Source organism: Pelobates fuscus, chromosome 9 (assembly GCF_036172605.1).
Source record: "Pelobates fuscus isolate aPelFus1 chromosome 9, aPelFus1.pri, whole genome shotgun sequence".
NCBI lineage: Eukaryota > Metazoa > Chordata > Amphibia > Anura > Pelobatidae > Pelobates > Pelobates fuscus.
The window spans coordinates 162419281-162437483 of record NC_086325.1 but is presented as its reverse complement, the minus strand read 5'-3'; the positions used below and the strand labels follow the sequence as shown (position 1 = coordinate 162437483).

General features: G+C 46.3%; 1 protein-coding gene across 1 annotated transcript in view; it reads left to right on the top strand.

The window, feature by feature from the left end:
- The window catches only part of CACNA1B (calcium voltage-gated channel subunit alpha1 B), a 283004-nt gene that overhangs the window by 247249 nt on the left and 17552 nt on the right, over nt 1–18203 (top strand). Inside the window, exons 40-45 of the mRNA XM_063432933.1 lie at nt 1018–1125; nt 2176–2288; nt 2426–2547; nt 2625–2763; nt 3134–3259; nt 4875–4916. Of these exons, the coding sequence (XP_063289003.1) occupies nt 1018–1125; nt 2176–2288; nt 2426–2547; nt 2625–2763; nt 3134–3259; nt 4875–4916 (650 nt within the window). The remainder of the gene's footprint in view (nt 1–1017; nt 1126–2175; nt 2289–2425; nt 2548–2624; nt 2764–3133; nt 3260–4874; nt 4917–18203) is intronic.

Sequence of the window (18203 nt, the reverse complement as noted above, 5' to 3'; positions counted from 1 at the left end):
CTGCTCCCTTCAAAACGTTGGAGCCATAGTTGGCCAGCCAGTTGCTCCTTATGAGTTATTGAACGTAAATAAACATCACTGCTATATCTAGTCTTTAATGATGCGTCTGTAGGTTCCACACCACCACCAACTCCTAAAGTTTTATTATATCACATTTTCATTTTAATTAGTTCTGACACACTAATCAGTGACTTCCCTCTCAAAAACATCTTCCAGAACATCTACATTTTATGAAATGGACAAGATTATTTCTGGTACAGGAAAAAATACATGAATATGATGATGCCTTTCCCTAAATCAGACATGTGGAGAATTGACAAGAGAAGAGCAAACTTTACACCAGTGTAGATGCTTCAGAAAAATTCCTCTAACTTGACAAGTTTCTAGCTCGGCTGTATTGGCCTAACATTTGCAATCCCTGGGTCGAATCTCCAAGGGCATCATTAACATACAATTTGTGGGCATTTTGGGGTCGAAGACTATAAATTCCTATGACAGCCTATAAATGATGGAAATCTTTAATGCTTTCTTTGGTTCTTAACACGGCCTTCCTAAATTGACCTAAGAGGTATTATTTGCCAGCTAAGTACTCTGGCTAACTGGACCGACCTTTCAAAAATACATTATTATGTCTGTTTTGCCCACTATTGAATGCTGCTAGAGGTTCCGTCTCTCCTTCATCCCTTAATTGCCCTCTTCGTGGAAACCACACATAATCCTGGGAATGAACTTCAAAACATTCAAAATAGAAGCAAAGCAAAAGTGATCTCATTAAACGAGAACATTTAGGATAATTCTCCAATCCCATATAAGTTGAACGCCAATTATTGTTCGTCCAGAAAGTCATTAATTTGTTTAAACATGCCTGAGCCTCTTCCCCATTCAATCTTACAAAACTTTCGAACCATCATCAAACAGATATATGTTGGGAAGTTGATAGTAGCTGGTGCAGAGACAAAATGTCAGTTGATGTGATAAAAAGTATTGTTTTATATGCTAGATGTGTTACCTTTTTAGGAGGAATAAAACAGCATGAAAGTGACGCAGAGCTACGGAAGGAAATCACTTCAGTGTGGCCCAACCTGTCTCAAAAAACATTGGATCTTCTTGTTCCACCTCATAAACGTGAGTCTTTCACTAAAAACAAAATAAAAAACATAGTAGTGTGAACAAAAAATACACATAACTTAATATATTTATACACTTATTTCTTGTGGTCTTGTGGTCTAAATAAAACTGAATACACATTAATAGTGTAAAACCGTTTAAAATCCAATTGGTAAGTGATAATTATTGACACACTCACATTTCCCAGAGCTAATACCATAGCTCTTGTAGTAGGAACTTTTTGGGCCGTTAGGCGAGCATCCCCTTCTGTAGAGTTTCTGTATTCAGTGGTAGCTCTTCTCAGTTGGTGAGAAAAAAAATATGAAGAGATAATAAATATCCAAACAGTGTAATACTATTTAAAAATAATTTCCACACATTCACATAAAGAATTTTACTCACAAAATAGGAGCCTATAGGTTGGCTCAATGTATGGGTTTCATATGGTTAAAGACCATACAACTTCTTGAGCTACCAGGAAACTGATGGCAGATCTTGAAGATATAAACACTTTATTAACAAATAGTAAAAACTATTAAAATAAATAATGAAAGGTACCTTAAGTCTTAAGTCTCTTTTCACAAATATGAAGTACTCCGGAGACGCGTTTCACCAATGCCGGCTTCCGCAGTCTGGTGTGTAAAACGCATCTCTGGGGAGATTCATATACTGCAATGCACTAGCAGTGTTATTTTTTTAATAATTTATCACTAAAAGTAGAAAATTTTCACTTCGGAATAACCATTACAGAACACGTATTCTATTCGTGCTTCTACACTATTTCTTTAAGTCTTTCACTGTATAATTGTCAGCTTGGCCCAGAAATTGGCAAGGAAGTCAGAACTCTTACTGTTTGCCAAGTTACAACTTGTCACACTGTGTCATAGTGGTTATGGTGCCAGAAGTCCTCTGGTGTCCCTGGTTTATGATTGGTTTGACAATTACCTTGGTCTCTCTGGCCCTCATGTTTCTTCTAGTCCGCACTGATATGCTAAAGCAGAAGGTCCCCATTATTGAAACCTGTTCAATTTATAAAAGACAACATTCTCTTTTTCTCCCATAATGCAGCTGATGAAATGACAGTCGGGAAAGTATATGCGGCACTCATGATCTTTGACTTCTACAAGCAGAACAAGAACAATCGTGACCACTCTCACCAGCAATCTGGGGTCCTTTCCCAGGTAATAAATAATAACTCTTTCCCTCTGAGGTGTGGCAAACTAAAATATGAATAATAGCAACTATTACAGTATGGAACTTTAGGGCCTCAAGAAATAGAGCAATTTCATTTCACTGCTGGCTGGTTTCTGTATTGCAGACAGGGACGGTCTCATTATTCCAACCTTTGAAAGCAACGTTAGATCAGAACCTGTCTTTTGGAAATGCCAAGATGTTCATGCGGCAGAAGAGTTCGGCCTCTCTAAACAATGGTGGTGTCATGTGAGTAACTGAAACCTTAACCACGTCAACTCTATCTTCATTAGGACTTGTGAGACAAAAAAAAATCTGTCTTTCAGACCCAACCAGGACACTGGCATACGAGAGTCTAGCTCTTGGGGGACTCAACCAGCTCAAGATCCATTTTCTACACCTAGAAGTACGGCATTTCAAAGAGGGCATTCGGAAGAGATCCACGCACAACCCAACGGCAAACAGGCAAGACCTGGAGTATTTTACCTGTTTGTTTTTCTGGTTAGAATAAACCACACCAAGTTTCACCTAACCATACCTCATAGTATGTACTCAAACAGGGTTATTTACTAAATGGAGAATTGCAGAGAATTCCAATTAGATCTCAAACTAAAGGCCAAAATAGCCCAACTGGAAAATCTCCAAGTCCCCTATGCTCCCAGTCCAGCTAATTTGGCTTTACATTTGAAGCTCAATTTAAATTCACTATGAATTCCTGACTTTAGCAAATAACCCTGTAAACATCAAAGCTATATTTTTATTTGAGGAAGAGAAACACTTCACTGCACCAAAGCTTTGCTCACTCCCTAAATGCCATAAATCATGTAACCTCCAGATGTATCTCCAGGCTGTAGAAATGAAAGAAATTGGCCAGAGTTTGTCTAATGGTGGAGAGCATCCAACTGGGCTGGAAACCCAGGGCCGCGCTGTCTCCATGCCACGACTGGCAGCTACGAGTCATGTGAGTACACACTTCAAGGAGACAGGTGTGGTTGGAAGTCTATCTTGACAGATGCAGGAGACTCTGACTCTCCAGAACTCGTCTAACAGATTATTAAAGGATCACTATAGGGTCAGGAAACAAAAACATTTAGGTGGCCCTTAATCCCCCTATAAAAGTTTAAAACTCACCTTATTTCCAGTGCTGCACGGGTCCGCCGGTGCGGGCTACGCCCCCTTTGTGACATCATCAAAAATGGCCGATTTTTTGCTTAGATTGTCTAAAATCGGCACGGGTGCGGGGCCAAATGCCGTTTTGGCCAATCAGGACCTCCTCATAGAGATGCATTAAATCAATGCATCTCTATGAGGAAAATTCAGTGTCTCCATGCAGAGCGTGGGGACGCTGAACGGCAGGGCTGCTTACTCTGAGGAGTGGCCACTTGGAGGTGTCCCTAGGGGCAATGTAAACACTGCCTTTTCTCTGAAAAGGCAGTGTTTACATGAAAATGCCTGAAGGGAGCTATTATACTCACCAGAATAACTACATTAAGCTGTAGTTGTTCTGGTGACTATAATGTCCCTTTGAAGTGTCCTGGAACATTAGAGAGGCTAGAGAGAGGCTGTTTTATCAAACTCAGGAGGTGCTATTAAAGTAGGCTATATATTCTTTTTAAGCTGCAATAATACCATAGCATGTAGGGGTTATGGACTTGTCATGTCCCTTTAATAGTAGATTGTTAGTCAAGGATAAATAATGTATTAGGCATTTGGAATTAATTAAAGGTGCATTCTAAGCACCATAACTACTGTTGTATATTGGTTACGATGCTAAGAGTATCCTTTTTGAAGATGATTGATTCAGTATAGTTTTGGATCAACTACAACAAAATACTTAAAGGCTGAACATGACTGAGATATTTTACTAATATTATTTTCACCTAAATTCCATGACTTGCTTATTTTTGAAAGGGGTAATTCAGTAGTCACAAGCCCCAATATGATTCTTGCCACTGACATTAATTTGGTGGGTGTGCATGTAGATAGCTGGAGCCTGCGTGAGCAGAAATTCCTATGTCTGATATAAGACACAAACTGTATACGTAGCTCCTCTGCCATAGTTACCCTGAATCTGTACGTTGAACTGATGGACATACCGTATGTCATGAAATAGCACTAGCTAGCAGTCCAGCCTGAGCAGTCATAGAGCATAGACTAGCTATCGTCCAAGTGAAATGCGTTGGAACGATGGCGCACTCACCGCTTCTCTGCCATCTCATTGCAGATATTGTCACCAGTCAGTGTGAATGTATGTTTGTAAATTGCTTTGTCATAACACATAATATCTTATTACTGATATGTGAATTTTACCCTTTTTTGTTCCACATTCCCTCTATCTCTGGACCTTCATTTCCATCCATTCTGCTTCGTCCTCACCCGTCCATCTGTCTATCTGTCTATGACTTCCACATGTGTTTGTGTTGCTGCTGTTCTGTCTTTTCCTTTCTCCTATTTTTCCTTCCCTTTCCCCTTTGTTTTTGGGTTTCCCTGGCTCTCCCTGGTCCTCTGTTCCCAACCCACCATGCTGTCCACGGCTGATCACCTTGATGACGTTTTGCCTGTCTGTGTCTCATCAGCAGAGGAGCCGGGCTCCTTCACCTGGGAACGGCTGCCTGCCCGTATGTAAACATGTTACTATTATATATCTTGTGTGTAAAGCTGTCTGACAACTCAGCACCATGGAAATTAGTCCATGTCCATTAACCAATCAAAATTCTCCATTTGCAGATTCATACCGCTGACGTATCACAAACTCTGATTTTTCTAAGTTACAATCTCAGGCGCCTCAAAACTTTGCAACTATTCAAAAATATTTTTAAAAATTAATAGAAAATACTTTAAAAATGTGTATAAAATATAGTGCAAATGGTACATGCGGCGGGTGCATGCGATATGCACTATATGGACAAAACGAAAAAAGGCATCCCAGAACTGAGATTCCCAGCCCCATGACTGACAGCTCTGAGGGAGTGACTGGTAGCCGACAAAATTCTGCAGTTATAAGTCACACTCCTGTGTGCTGGCACTCAATAATGCAGGGTTGTTATGGGGCTAAAAGTGACCCTTTAAAGCGTTGTTTACAGGAAAAAAGTTATCACTAGAACATTACTGGTCCTTTAATCAAAAATGGTAGGGTTTTTTTTGTAGCTAGTAGCATTAAAAGGTGCTTATCATTTTAATTTATTTTAAACAAACTATATTTTAAAAATTGCCCAATTTAATGTGTGATCTGAAATATCCCTCAAGCATTATAAATGCTTCCATTGACAGGATCCACACTCACGTTGGCAGCTCACATTGGTTTGCATTTAGTTTATTAAAACATACATATTGCCAAGCACATCAAATGTACGAACAATCTGAGTTTACAAAAAAATAATTAAAAAATTCAAGGTTAAAAGTACGCTGAAATCACAACTTACTGCGGCACAAAGCGAATTCACAAGAAATGGGACGGTAAAACGTCATAAAGAGACTTACTCATTGAAAAGCAAAATTAAGTTAAAACTACCTTCTAAATTGTGAAGTACCTTAAAAATGTAACACAACAGATAGACTGATTGTATGCTCTGTTAACCCTTGGACGAACAAGACTGTGCTATTTTGGGACTTTGTTATATCCTCCTCGTTTATCATGGCCATAGTCTTATTGAGGACAATTTAGCAGCCCACCACAGACAATTACCACCACGAAAGTATATGTTTTATAAAACTAAACTAGCCATGCCCACGTTATTATGTTTTAGTATATTTTTTATAAACACTACCTTCAAGAATACATGCACATATATAGACACGCACACAGCTACCCATGTACACGATACATGTACATAGATATAGACATGCACACAGCTACCAATGTACATCAATACATGCACATAGATATAGACACGCACACAGCTACCTATGTACATCGATACATGCACATATATAGAGACACGCACACAGCTACCTATGTACACCGATACATGCACATAGATATAGACATGCACACAGCTACCTATGTACATCGATACATGCACATAGATATAGACATGCACACAGCTACCCATGTACATCGATACATGCACATATATAGAGACACGCACACAGCTACCTATGTACACCGATACATGCACATAGATATAGACACACACGCAGAGCTACCCATGTACATCAATACATGCACATAGATATAGACATGCACACAGCTACCAATGTACACCGATACATGCACATAGATATAGACATGCACACAGCTACCTATGTACATCAATACATGCACATAGATATAGACATGCACACAGCTACCAATGTACATCGATACATGCACATAGATATAGACACGCACACAGCTACCCAGGTACACCGATACATGCACATAGATATAGACACGCACACAGCTACCCATGTACATCAATACATGCACATAGATATAGACATGCACACAGCTACCAATGTACATCGATACATGCACATAGATATAGACACGCACACAGCTACCCAGGTACACCGATACATGCACATAGATATAGACATGCACACAGCTACCTATGTACATCGATACATGCACATAGATATAGACACGCACACAGCTACCCATGTACATCAATACATGCACATAGATATAGACATGCACACAGCTACCAATGTACATCGATACATGCACATAGATATAGACACGCACACAGCTACCCAGGTACACCGATACATGCACATAGATATAGACATGCACACAGCTACCTATGTACATCGATACATGCACATATATAGAGACACGCACACAGCTACCTATGTACATCAATACATACACATAGATATAGACACACACACAGAGCTACCCATGTACATCAATACATGCACATAAATATAGACACGCACACAGCTACCCATGTACATCAATACATGCACATAGATATAGACATGCACACAGCTACCAATGTACATCGATACATGCACATAGATATAGACACGCACACAGCTACCCAGGTACACCGATACATGCACATAGATATAGACATGCACACAGCTACCTATGTACATTGATACATGCACTTAGATATAGACACGCACACAGCTACCCATGTACATCAATACATGCACATAGATATAGACACGCACACAGCTACCCATGTACATCAATACATGCACATAGATATAGACATGCACACAGCTACCTATGTACATCGATACATGCACATAGATATAGACACGCACACAGCTACCCATGTACATCAATACATGCACATAGATATAGACATGCACACAGCTACCAATGTACATCGATACATGCACATAGATATAGACACGCACACAGCTACCCAGGTACACCGATACATGCACATAGATATAGACACGCACACAGCTACCCATGTACATCAATACATGCACATAGATATAGACATGCACACAGCTACCAATGTACATCGATACATGCACATAGATATAGACACGCACACAGCTACCCAGGTACACCGATACATGCACATAGATATAGACATGCACACAGCTACCTATGTACATTGATACATGCACATAGATATAGACACGCACACAGCTACCCATGTACATCAATACATGCACATAGATATAGACACGCACACAGCTACCCATGTACATCAATACATGCACATAGATATAGACATGCACACAGCTACCAATGTACATCGATACATGCACATAGATATAAACACGCACACAGCTACCCAGGTACACCGATACATGCACATAGATATAGACATGCACACAGCTACCTATGTACATCGATACATGCACATAGATATAGACACGCACACAGCTACCCATGTACATCAATACATGCACATAGATATAGACATGCACACAGCTACCAATGTACATCGATACATGCACATAGATATAGACACGCACACAGCTACCCAGGTACACCGATACATGCACATAGATATAGACACGCACACAGCTACCCATGTACATCAATACATGCACATAGATATAGACATGCACACAGCTACCAATGTACATCGATACATGCACATAGATATAGACACGCACACAGCTACCCAGGTACACCGATACATGCACATAGATATAGACATGCACACAGCTACCTATGTACATCGATACATGCACATAGATATAGACACGCACACAGCTACCCATGTACATCAATACATGCACATAGATATAGACATGCACACAGCTACCAATGTACATCGATACATGCACATAGATATAGACACGCACACAGCTACCCAGGTACACCGATACATGCACATAGATATAGACATGCACACAGCTACCTATGTACATCGATACATGCACATATATAGAGACACGCACACAGCTACCTATGTACATCAATACATACACATAGATATAGACACACACACAGAGCTACCCATGTACATCAATACATGCACATAAATATAGACACGCACACAGCTACCCATGTACATCAATACATGCACATAGATATAGACATGCACACAGCTACCAATGTACATCGATACATGCACATAGATATAGACACGCACACAGCTACCCAGGTACACCGATACATGCACATAGATATAGACACGCACACAGCTACCCATGTACATCAATACATGCACATAGATATAGACATGCACACAGCTACCAATGTACATCGATACATGCGCATAGATATAGACACGCACACAGCTACCCAGGTACACCGATACATGCACATAGATATAGACATGCACACAGCTACCTATGTACATCGATACATGCACATATATAGAGACACGCACACAGCTACCTATGTACATCAATACATACACATAGATATAGACACACACACAGAGCTACCCATGTACATCAATACATGCACATAAATATAGACACATACACAGCTACCCATGTACATCAATACATGCACATAAATATAGACACACACACAGCTACCCATGTATACAGCATACTGACAGATACACAATGTATTTTTGGTGTGATTGTTCCTTTAAGTGTTTCCGCGCCCTGCAATGTTTTAGTTTGGCGGACAAAGGGTTATCAAACAAGATCAACCGAAGCCAAGTTGTCTGAGATACAGAGAAGCCATTTCCTAAAGACTCTCCTATTGAAGCCCTTAATACATGTGGCTTAGCACCTGCTAACTGATCCCTATTATCTCTTGTCATCGACGACTTAGCGACCCCTATGGACAGCTTGCCAGGGGGGAGATGAGGTGTTCTTGCAAGCCTCTGTTATTTCCTTACCTTTCCCCATTCCATGTGTGTAGGTAGCGGTTACGTGTGGTGCGACACAATACATCACCCCCATTCAAACCCTTAACCCAATCAAAACCAGGAAACATATATGTGTGGTATAAAAAGGCCACAGCTTTTATTTATATTTTGTTTATAATTTATCAAACATATTTATAAAACCAACCATAAATAAAACAAGGTATAAACATTATTTAACTTGAACTAGTCCTTGCCAACCGTACCACCAACCCTCTAGGGTACACCCCCTACCGAGGCATCAGCCCTCCCCCCTCGTCCATGATACCTGGCCTTCACCTTGGCCTTCCAATACCACATGCCAACCCCTGGCCACCATTCCTGGCACAGAGGGCACGCGCAAATACCCAAACCTTTCCCGAGGTTAGGGGAGGGGACCCGACCCAGCATCCTTCTTTTTCTTGTACTCCTCTTCCCAATTGGTTCGGCAAGGACCATACCCGCCAGCTGTGACAAGATATTGAACACCTACAGAGGAAGGAAACAAAAACAGCAAAAAAGGGGAGGGAGGGAGGGAGATTGTCACCTTGCCGTTATTTTAAGATGGCTGAGGTGAAGGGGACAAAATGTCCGTTATTTATACAACCCCACCCAAACCCTTAACCTAAATGCCACACCCATTTTACACCCACACCCACCACACCCACACATGCCTCCTATCCGGCTAGCTTTCAGCCCGCCTCCTCTGGGCCTTGTGTGTAGGTAGCGGTTACGTGTGGTGCGACACAATACATCACCCCCATTCAAACCCTTAACCCAATCAAAACCAGGAAACATATATGTGTGGTATAAAAAGGCCACAGCTTTTATTTATATTTTGTTTATAATTTATCAAACATATTTATAAAACCAACCATAAATAAAACAAGGTATAAACATTATTTAACTTGAACTAGTCCTTGCCAACCGTACCACCAACCCTCTAGGGTACACGCCCTACCGAGGCATCAGCCCTCCCCCCTCGTCCATGATACCTGGCCTTCACCTTGGCCTTCCAATACCACATGCCAACCCCTGGCCACCATTCCTGGCACAGAGGGCACGCGCAAATACCCAAACCTTTCCCGAGGTTAGGGGAGGGGACCCGACCCAGCATCCTTCTTTTTCTTGTACTCCTCTTCCCAATTGGTTCGGCAAGGACCATACCCGCCACTAGCCCCGCTGCATTTACGCCTAAATCAGCGGGCGCGACCCCCAAGCAACGCCATGGCCTGTTCCAACGCATCCTGCAGCTCTAGGTTAAACAAGTCCAAACCGACATCAGTGAGATGGACCCCATCCGGGCGGAAAAAGATAGCCGCCTCCCGCTCAAAAGTACGGTGTCGAACTGCCAAGCCCCCGATACCTAGCACAAACTTGGAAACCCGCTTATTAATCTTTATGCGACAGCGCTCCATAGCACCCTGATCGCGTGCGCACTTCCAATAGTTCCTGGAAACTATTCCTGACCATATTAAGCAAATTTTTGGAAAAAGTACTCGCAAGCGCGCCAAGTCTCGCCTGATCAGCTCCCCTAAGCCCCACGCGGGCAGTGAACCTAAATCGTTCCCTCCCAGATGCACCACCAAGATATCCGGGATTCCTAATAACGTGGATAACTGCACGACCTCAGGCAACAGCTGACCCCATTTCATGCCCCGGAACCCGAACCACCGGACCTCCGCCAGCTCCCGAGGTATTCCAAGCCTTGTCCCACCCGGGCGAACCCCAGCCCGCAGGTGGGCCCAGTAGATGTAGGAATGACCGATTATCCAGATCCGTCGGCCGGGCCCTGTGGAGAAAACACAAGGGGAATACCGATCAGCCGAGTGGGCCGAACATAGGACCGAAACCTCCCCGATTCCCATCTACCAATCCTTTGAATGGCCTGGTCCGAGAAACCTAAACGAGAGGCTTCCGTAGCGGCCCCAATCCGAAAAGAGTGACCCCCAAAGTCTGTGCTCGAAATACCCAGATGTTCGAGTGCCAGACGGAAAACCCGGAAAATTGGAAGCGGGAAAGAAAAGACCCATCCCCATGGATTAACAATGGGCCTACAACATCCGGGCGACACAGAAGGTAAGATTGAAAAGCTGCGACGGGACAGACAGCCGAGCCGGGAATGGCGCGAAGGGACACCCATGCCCCCCTACCAAAAATGTCAGTTTTCGACTTTCGCACCAAAAAACGCACCGTATCATCCACGACCGACACATCATGGAACAACAAGCCGCCTGGAATCCGCTTGCTAGGGCTCACAAGTTCCCCAATCCGCAGAGCACCAAAGAAGGCGAAAGAGAAAGCCACCCGAAACAAACGCGCTTCGAAATCGGACAAACAGACCCTGGATAAGACCGACGCAATACCAAGTAGCAGAGCGCCAGAAACCGGTCTCCTGGAATCCCGAGGCTGCGGACCTCTACGCCAGCCACGCATAGCGAGCCGGACCATGAAATCTTTGGTCACATCCGGCACGCGAGTCAGGTTGAACCAGAAGCTCAGACCTGATAGCTTCCCTGCTACCGTGGCTGGGGAACAACCACTAGCCTCCCAAAACCAGAGCAACCGTAAGACCCCCTGAACCCTCTCCGCAGATGAAGAAAACCCACCTTGGTCCTGCTCCAGAGCGACCCAGTCACCCCATGCCTTACCGTACCGGGCCCAAGTAGCATCCGACACTGAAGACCGAATCCATTCCCTTATTCGCTCAGGCCAAGGGACCATAGCTCTCTGGGACAGGGAAGGCCCATCGTATCTGCTTCGGGCGCGATCTGACGAAACACCTGCCATTGGAAACGAGAAAGGGCGTCAGCCGTGGTATTCTCTACACCGGGAATATGCACAGCGCGACATGTAACGTTCAAAGACAGGCAACGCAGAACCAAGCTCCGCAGGAGCCTGACCACCGGAGGAGAGGAGGCTGTCAACCGATTAATGGCCTGGACAACGCCCAAATTGTCACAGTGGAACACGACACGCCTGTTCTTGATCTCCGGTCCCCAAAGATGGAGAGCCACCACAATGGGAAAAAGCTCCAAGAACGCCATGTTCTTGGTCAGGCCCGAGTCGAACCACGATCTTGGCCAAGGTTCTGCGCACCATTGTTTTCCCATGATAGCCCCAAAACCCGACGAACCCGCGGCATCCGTAAACAGGTGCAGCACCGAGTTTGCTACCTCGGGCTGCTGCCAGTAAGACCTACCATTGTACTCTTCCAGAAAAACCGCCCAAACCGCTAAATCCTCCCTGAGCGGTCTGGTCAGGCGGACGAAGTGGAACGGCTTCAGTATCCCTGACGTGGCAGCCGCCAGGCGTCGGTTAAATACTCTACCCATGGGCATAATCCGGCAGGCAAAGTTTAATTTGCCCAACAAGGACTGAAGTCGTTGCAGCGTGATCTTCCGCAAGGAGCTCGCCTCCTGGACCACCCCACGTAGATCAGCCAACTTGTCCAACGGAAGCCGACATTCCCCGATGACCGAATCAATCTCGATCCCGAGGAAGCACAAGCACGTGGAAGGGCCGATTGTTTTGTCAGGTGCCAGCGGCACGCCGAACATACAGGCCACATCCGACACTGCTTGTAAGATCTGGGAGCATATCGGGGAATGCGCGGGGCCCACACACAGAAAGTCATCTAAGTAGTGAAGCAGGGAATCGTAACCGGACTCCATTCTCACTACCCATTCTAGAAAAGAGCTGAAGCATTCAAAATAAAAACAGGATATTGCACAACCCATGGGGAGACACATATCCACGTAATAATGACCTTCAAATGCACATCCCAAGAGATGATGACACTCTGGGTGAACTGGTAGGAGGCGAAAGGCAGACTCGATATCAGTTTTTGCCATGAGTGCCCCGGGGCCAGCGGCCCTGACTATGCCCACAGCAGCGTCAAAGGACGCATAGGAAACGCGGCATAATTCAGCTGCAATGTCATCGTTTACCGAGCACCCATGAGGGTGCGACAGGTGATGAATCAGCCGGAACTTTCCCGGTTCCCGTTTGGGCACCACGCCCAACGGTGAAACCCTTAGATCGGGGAGTGGCGAATCCCGAAATGGGCCCGCCATTCGGCCCAGCGCCACTTCCTTCGCCAGTTTTTCCCTGACCACCCCTGGATATTCAGAAACAGATCTCAGGTTTCTGCAAAAACCGGAGACCTGCCGAGGCCGGTGAGGGATCCAAAACCCCTGCCCAAATCCCTCTAGCAATAAGGCAGCCGCCTTCTTATTCCTATAACGATTTAGCCATGGGCGCATCGCGTCGACGTCCACCGGCGTCTTCGCTCTTAGCGCCCACGGAGTCCCCTTTGTCGCCAGTTTTTGCTCGTTTAAAGCATTTTGAAGCGGGGTGGGACCCACCGCACCCCGAACACTCATGCTTGAAGCGGCAACTAGACCCGAATTTGCATTGGCCATCGTTATATTGCCAACAGCAGCCTGTTTTACGTTGCCCGGCCGACGCTGCGGTTGAAGAACCCGCGCCGGCCCCCCCAAGAAAGGACGACAGGCCCCCTTGATGTGAGGCTGGGCGGGTCATGATAGCTAACCACAAGCCAATGTCCATTTGATCCCAGCCCATGGAAGGCCGAACCGCTAAACGTTGGCGGAACTGCTCATCATACCGCCACCAACCTAAACCGCCGTACACCCGACAAGCGGTCCATATGACGTCCTGGTAGCAGAATAGGGAAGAACATTTGGCGGGAGTCTTCTCACCTATCACGCTGGCTAAGATCGAAAAGGCTCGGATCCAGTTTCCGAAAGTTTTCGGAATCTTCCGGTACCGAAACTTTTCTTTGTCCTTTTCGGACTCTTTAGCGTCAGCGTCAACCCGGGGAAGATCTTCCATAGGGAGGAGAGAAAAAATTTCAACAAATTCCCCCTTGTCTATTTTGGCGCGCAATTCCGGCGTGAGATGGAGGCCCAGAGGGCCTGACCAGCACATGTACGCCGCACCGTGCGCAGCCGGAGCAACCCCCAAACCCGAGAGAGCAGCGGCGTCCCCGGCCGTGCCCACTGCAGATTCCGGCGTCACCGGCAGTAACGCCGAGGTTGAGGGGATGGGGGCCTGTGTTATATTAGCGGGCATTGGCGCCGCGACTGCAGAAGGATCAGACCCTGCGGAACCTGCCCAACCCGCCCGAAGTTGGTTATCTAACGCCACCGGGGGGGAAGCCCCGGGGCGATAACCCCGCTCAAGGGTTAGCAAAACCTGCTTCATAGCCTGGAGTACAGAACCCAATTCTTGCATTTCCCCTGCGCCAGCGCCCCCCAAACCCGACCCCGTTATACCAGAGTACTCACCTGCAGGAGCTGAATTGGCAGGTAGTAGCGGGACTTCAACATGCCCACCAGGCTGCAACGGCCCCAAGGGAACTGCGACCGCAGGAAGCACTGCACCAGTCACAGCATCAGGGAACCGGCTTGTCAGCCGACCAGGGGTGACCTGTGAAGACAGGACAGGTGAAAAAGAACCCTGCCCACCCAACCCAGGTAACTGGGGACCCGCAGAAGTGGTAAAGACTGTGTGTGAAACTGGCATGGCAGAAGGAGCCCCAGAGGGGGCAGCATGGACCATGGGTAATGGCGGGGCAGATGCAGAGGGCATCAGACCCATAGGGAGGGGGCCAAGGGGGGTAGGATGGGCAGGAGATAGTGTTGGAAGAGCTTGATGGGCGGCTGAGGATGATGAGAATGCAGGATGAACGGATGAGGTTGATGGGAGTGCATGCTGTCCGGCTGAGGATGATGGGAGTGCATGCTGGCCGGATGAAGCTGATGGAAGTGCCTGTTGAACGGATGAGGCTGATGGGAGTGTGGTAGTGGCCGAGCCAGGGGAGACAGAGCGGGGAGGATGATAAGGGGGGGGGCTGTGCCCACGAGTAGCCGGACCTGGCTCCATACCCCGACCCCCCGAACCCCCCAACCCCCTACTGGTTGCCCTGCCGCCTCGCGGCCTACTCACCACTCCTGAAGAAGAGCCGGCCGCCGACCTCACTTGCTCGCGCTCCGCCTGGGATCCACCATGAGCCGAGCGCCTGTCAGGTGCTCGGGTTGTCGCCATCGTTGTGCTGGAGAGTGATCTCGCGGACGACCTCCTGGAGGCCCGCGAGATCACAGGAGCAGGAACCGGCGCGGGATGGCCATCACCTCCCCGAGAAGCGGCAGCCGCACGGGTAGCTCTAGACCGCCTCGGGGAGGAGGCGACAGGCTGCACTGACACGTTGCCGCCCGCGGCCGCGGGGGACCTGGCGCGCGGGCCGGCAACGGGGCTCCTGCTCCTACCCCTCACCCGACCCTCCCGCGAGGGGCTATAACGGGTAGGAGGACGCGCCCGGCGGCGCGGAGTACCCTGGCTGCCGACAGAGGGAGCAGCTACCAGGGAGGCACCCTGCAGCCTTACCAGCTGGGCCTGCAGGTGCCGGCCACCGTCCTGGAGGGCCTCAGCCCGAAGAGCAGCAAGGATTCCGTCAATATCCATGCTTCTGGCCGTGGGGTAAGCAAAAGCAACACAATGATAGGAAACAGGGGGAGAGATTGTCACCTTGCCGTTATTTTAAGATGGCTGAGGTGAAGGGGACAAAATGTCCGTTATTTATACAACCCCACCCAAACCCTTAACCTAAATGCCACACCCATTTTACACCCACACCCACCACACCCACACATGCCTCCTATCCGGCTAGCTTTCAGCCCGCCTCCTCTGGGCCTGTCTTACAATCCACAATGTTATGTTTGGCGCTGCCTAGCCTAGAAGTCTCTCAAAACACAAAAAACTGTCTAAATCCAACTGAGTCTAAAACCAACACTAATAACAACAATAAAACCATTTGATAAATAAAAGGCCATTTGACACGCAAATCGGAATAAAACCGGGTTTAATGCAGAAGACAAAGCACAGAAACCCCCCTCTGTTAAGCGGCGCCGGCATGCCGTAACCTATCGCAGTTTACACTGTATTCTCTAGAAATCCCACGGAACTCCCTCTGACATTGACAGGTGCTTTAAATTAGAGGAGATTATCTGTTCTTTTTTTCTAAAGGACTCGTAAAACAGAATAGAATTGCGACTCCCATCCAATATTTCCTGGCAGGGTTATTCACTAGAGTGAGAATTAAAAGTGAATTCCAAATTTAAGGTCAATATAGCCGAAAATTGAAAAATTCCGCTACACTCAGCTATGCTTTCATTTTGGTTACTCTGGCCTTAGCTTTAATATTCACTTTGAATTCTTTGAAGTGCTTAGAGTAGATGAAGAGAGTCAGTATTCATGTTTCTGGGTTGAGGCCTGAACGTTGCAGGGAGATGAGGTTAACAGTTCAGTGAACCCAGCTCCTACTCTGCCCATATTGCCCAGTGAGTTTGTCTGGTGCCGTTAGAACCTGGCCTCTCACTCAGTTTGGCGAAGATATAGTTCCCCCATATTTTAGCTTTTGGCAGTAAAGATCAGCTTGTTGACCAATCTGTTCTCGGCCTCCATGCTGCTAAGCAGCTCATAAACAGTTAAATGGCAGGTTTTAATATCTGGCATGGTGTATATTATGGATCGTTCCCATTGTACATACTGTACGTTTTAAGCCTCGAATAAAAGTCAAATTCGAGCTGTTACCTTGATCCACCGCAGTTCTGGGCTCGAACGAGAATTGACTAATCAATCTACATTATTGGTTTCCGAGAGCTTCCAAATGATATCTTATGTTTTACATTCAGTTCAGAGTTCTGCCTCATTGGCAGATGCCTGTACAATCCAGCAAGAGAACGTATTTTGGGGATACAGACCCCAGTTTATATAACTGAAACCCATATGCCACTCTCAATGTCTAAACAACTTACTGTATCATACAGGTCAATGCCAATCATGGGAAATGTATTTAATAGACATCTAAAATGCCATGGCTAAATCTTCTAAACATTGTGGCACATGTACTTCATGAACAACTTCAGGACAGGAATTAGGACAGGAATTTGCAGTCAAATAAGGTGGGCTGCCCTTTAGGAGAGGGCAAGAGACAGGTATGTGAGGTAGGGGTTAGTCTTGGAGGCCATAAGCTTTCCTAAAGAGATGGGTTTTAAGGCACTTCTTAAAAGATGCAAGACTAGGGGAGAGTCTGATGGCGGTAGGCAGGCTATTCCATAGGAAGGGAGCCGCCCGCGAGAAGTCCTGCATGTGTGAGTTGGCCGTACGGGTGCGGACAACGGACAGGAGGTGGTCACGGGCAGAGCGGAGAGACCGAGAAGAGACATACCTATAGATCTGTGAGGAGATATAAGAGGGGCTAGAGTTGTTCAGTGCTTTATAGGTGTGAGTTAGTACCTTGAATTGACTCCTATAGCATACAGGAAGCCAATGTAAGTACTGGCAGAGGGGTGAGGTGTAAGAGAAACGACTAGAGAGGAAAATCAGTCTAGCAGCAGCGTTCATTATGGACTGTAGGGGTGCAGTACGGCTTTTGGGAAGACCAATCAGGAGAGGTTTACAATAATCCATGCGGGAAATTACTAGAGCATGGACAAGCTCCTTGGTAGCATCTTGTGTAAGAGAGGGGCGGATGCGGGCTATGTTTTTAAGATGGAATCTACAGGATTTGGCGACATACTGGATGTGAGGCTCAAAAGTGAGACCAGAGTCAAGTATGACGCCAAGACAGCGCGCTTGCAAGGATGGACTGATGGTGGGTAGCACAAACTTGAA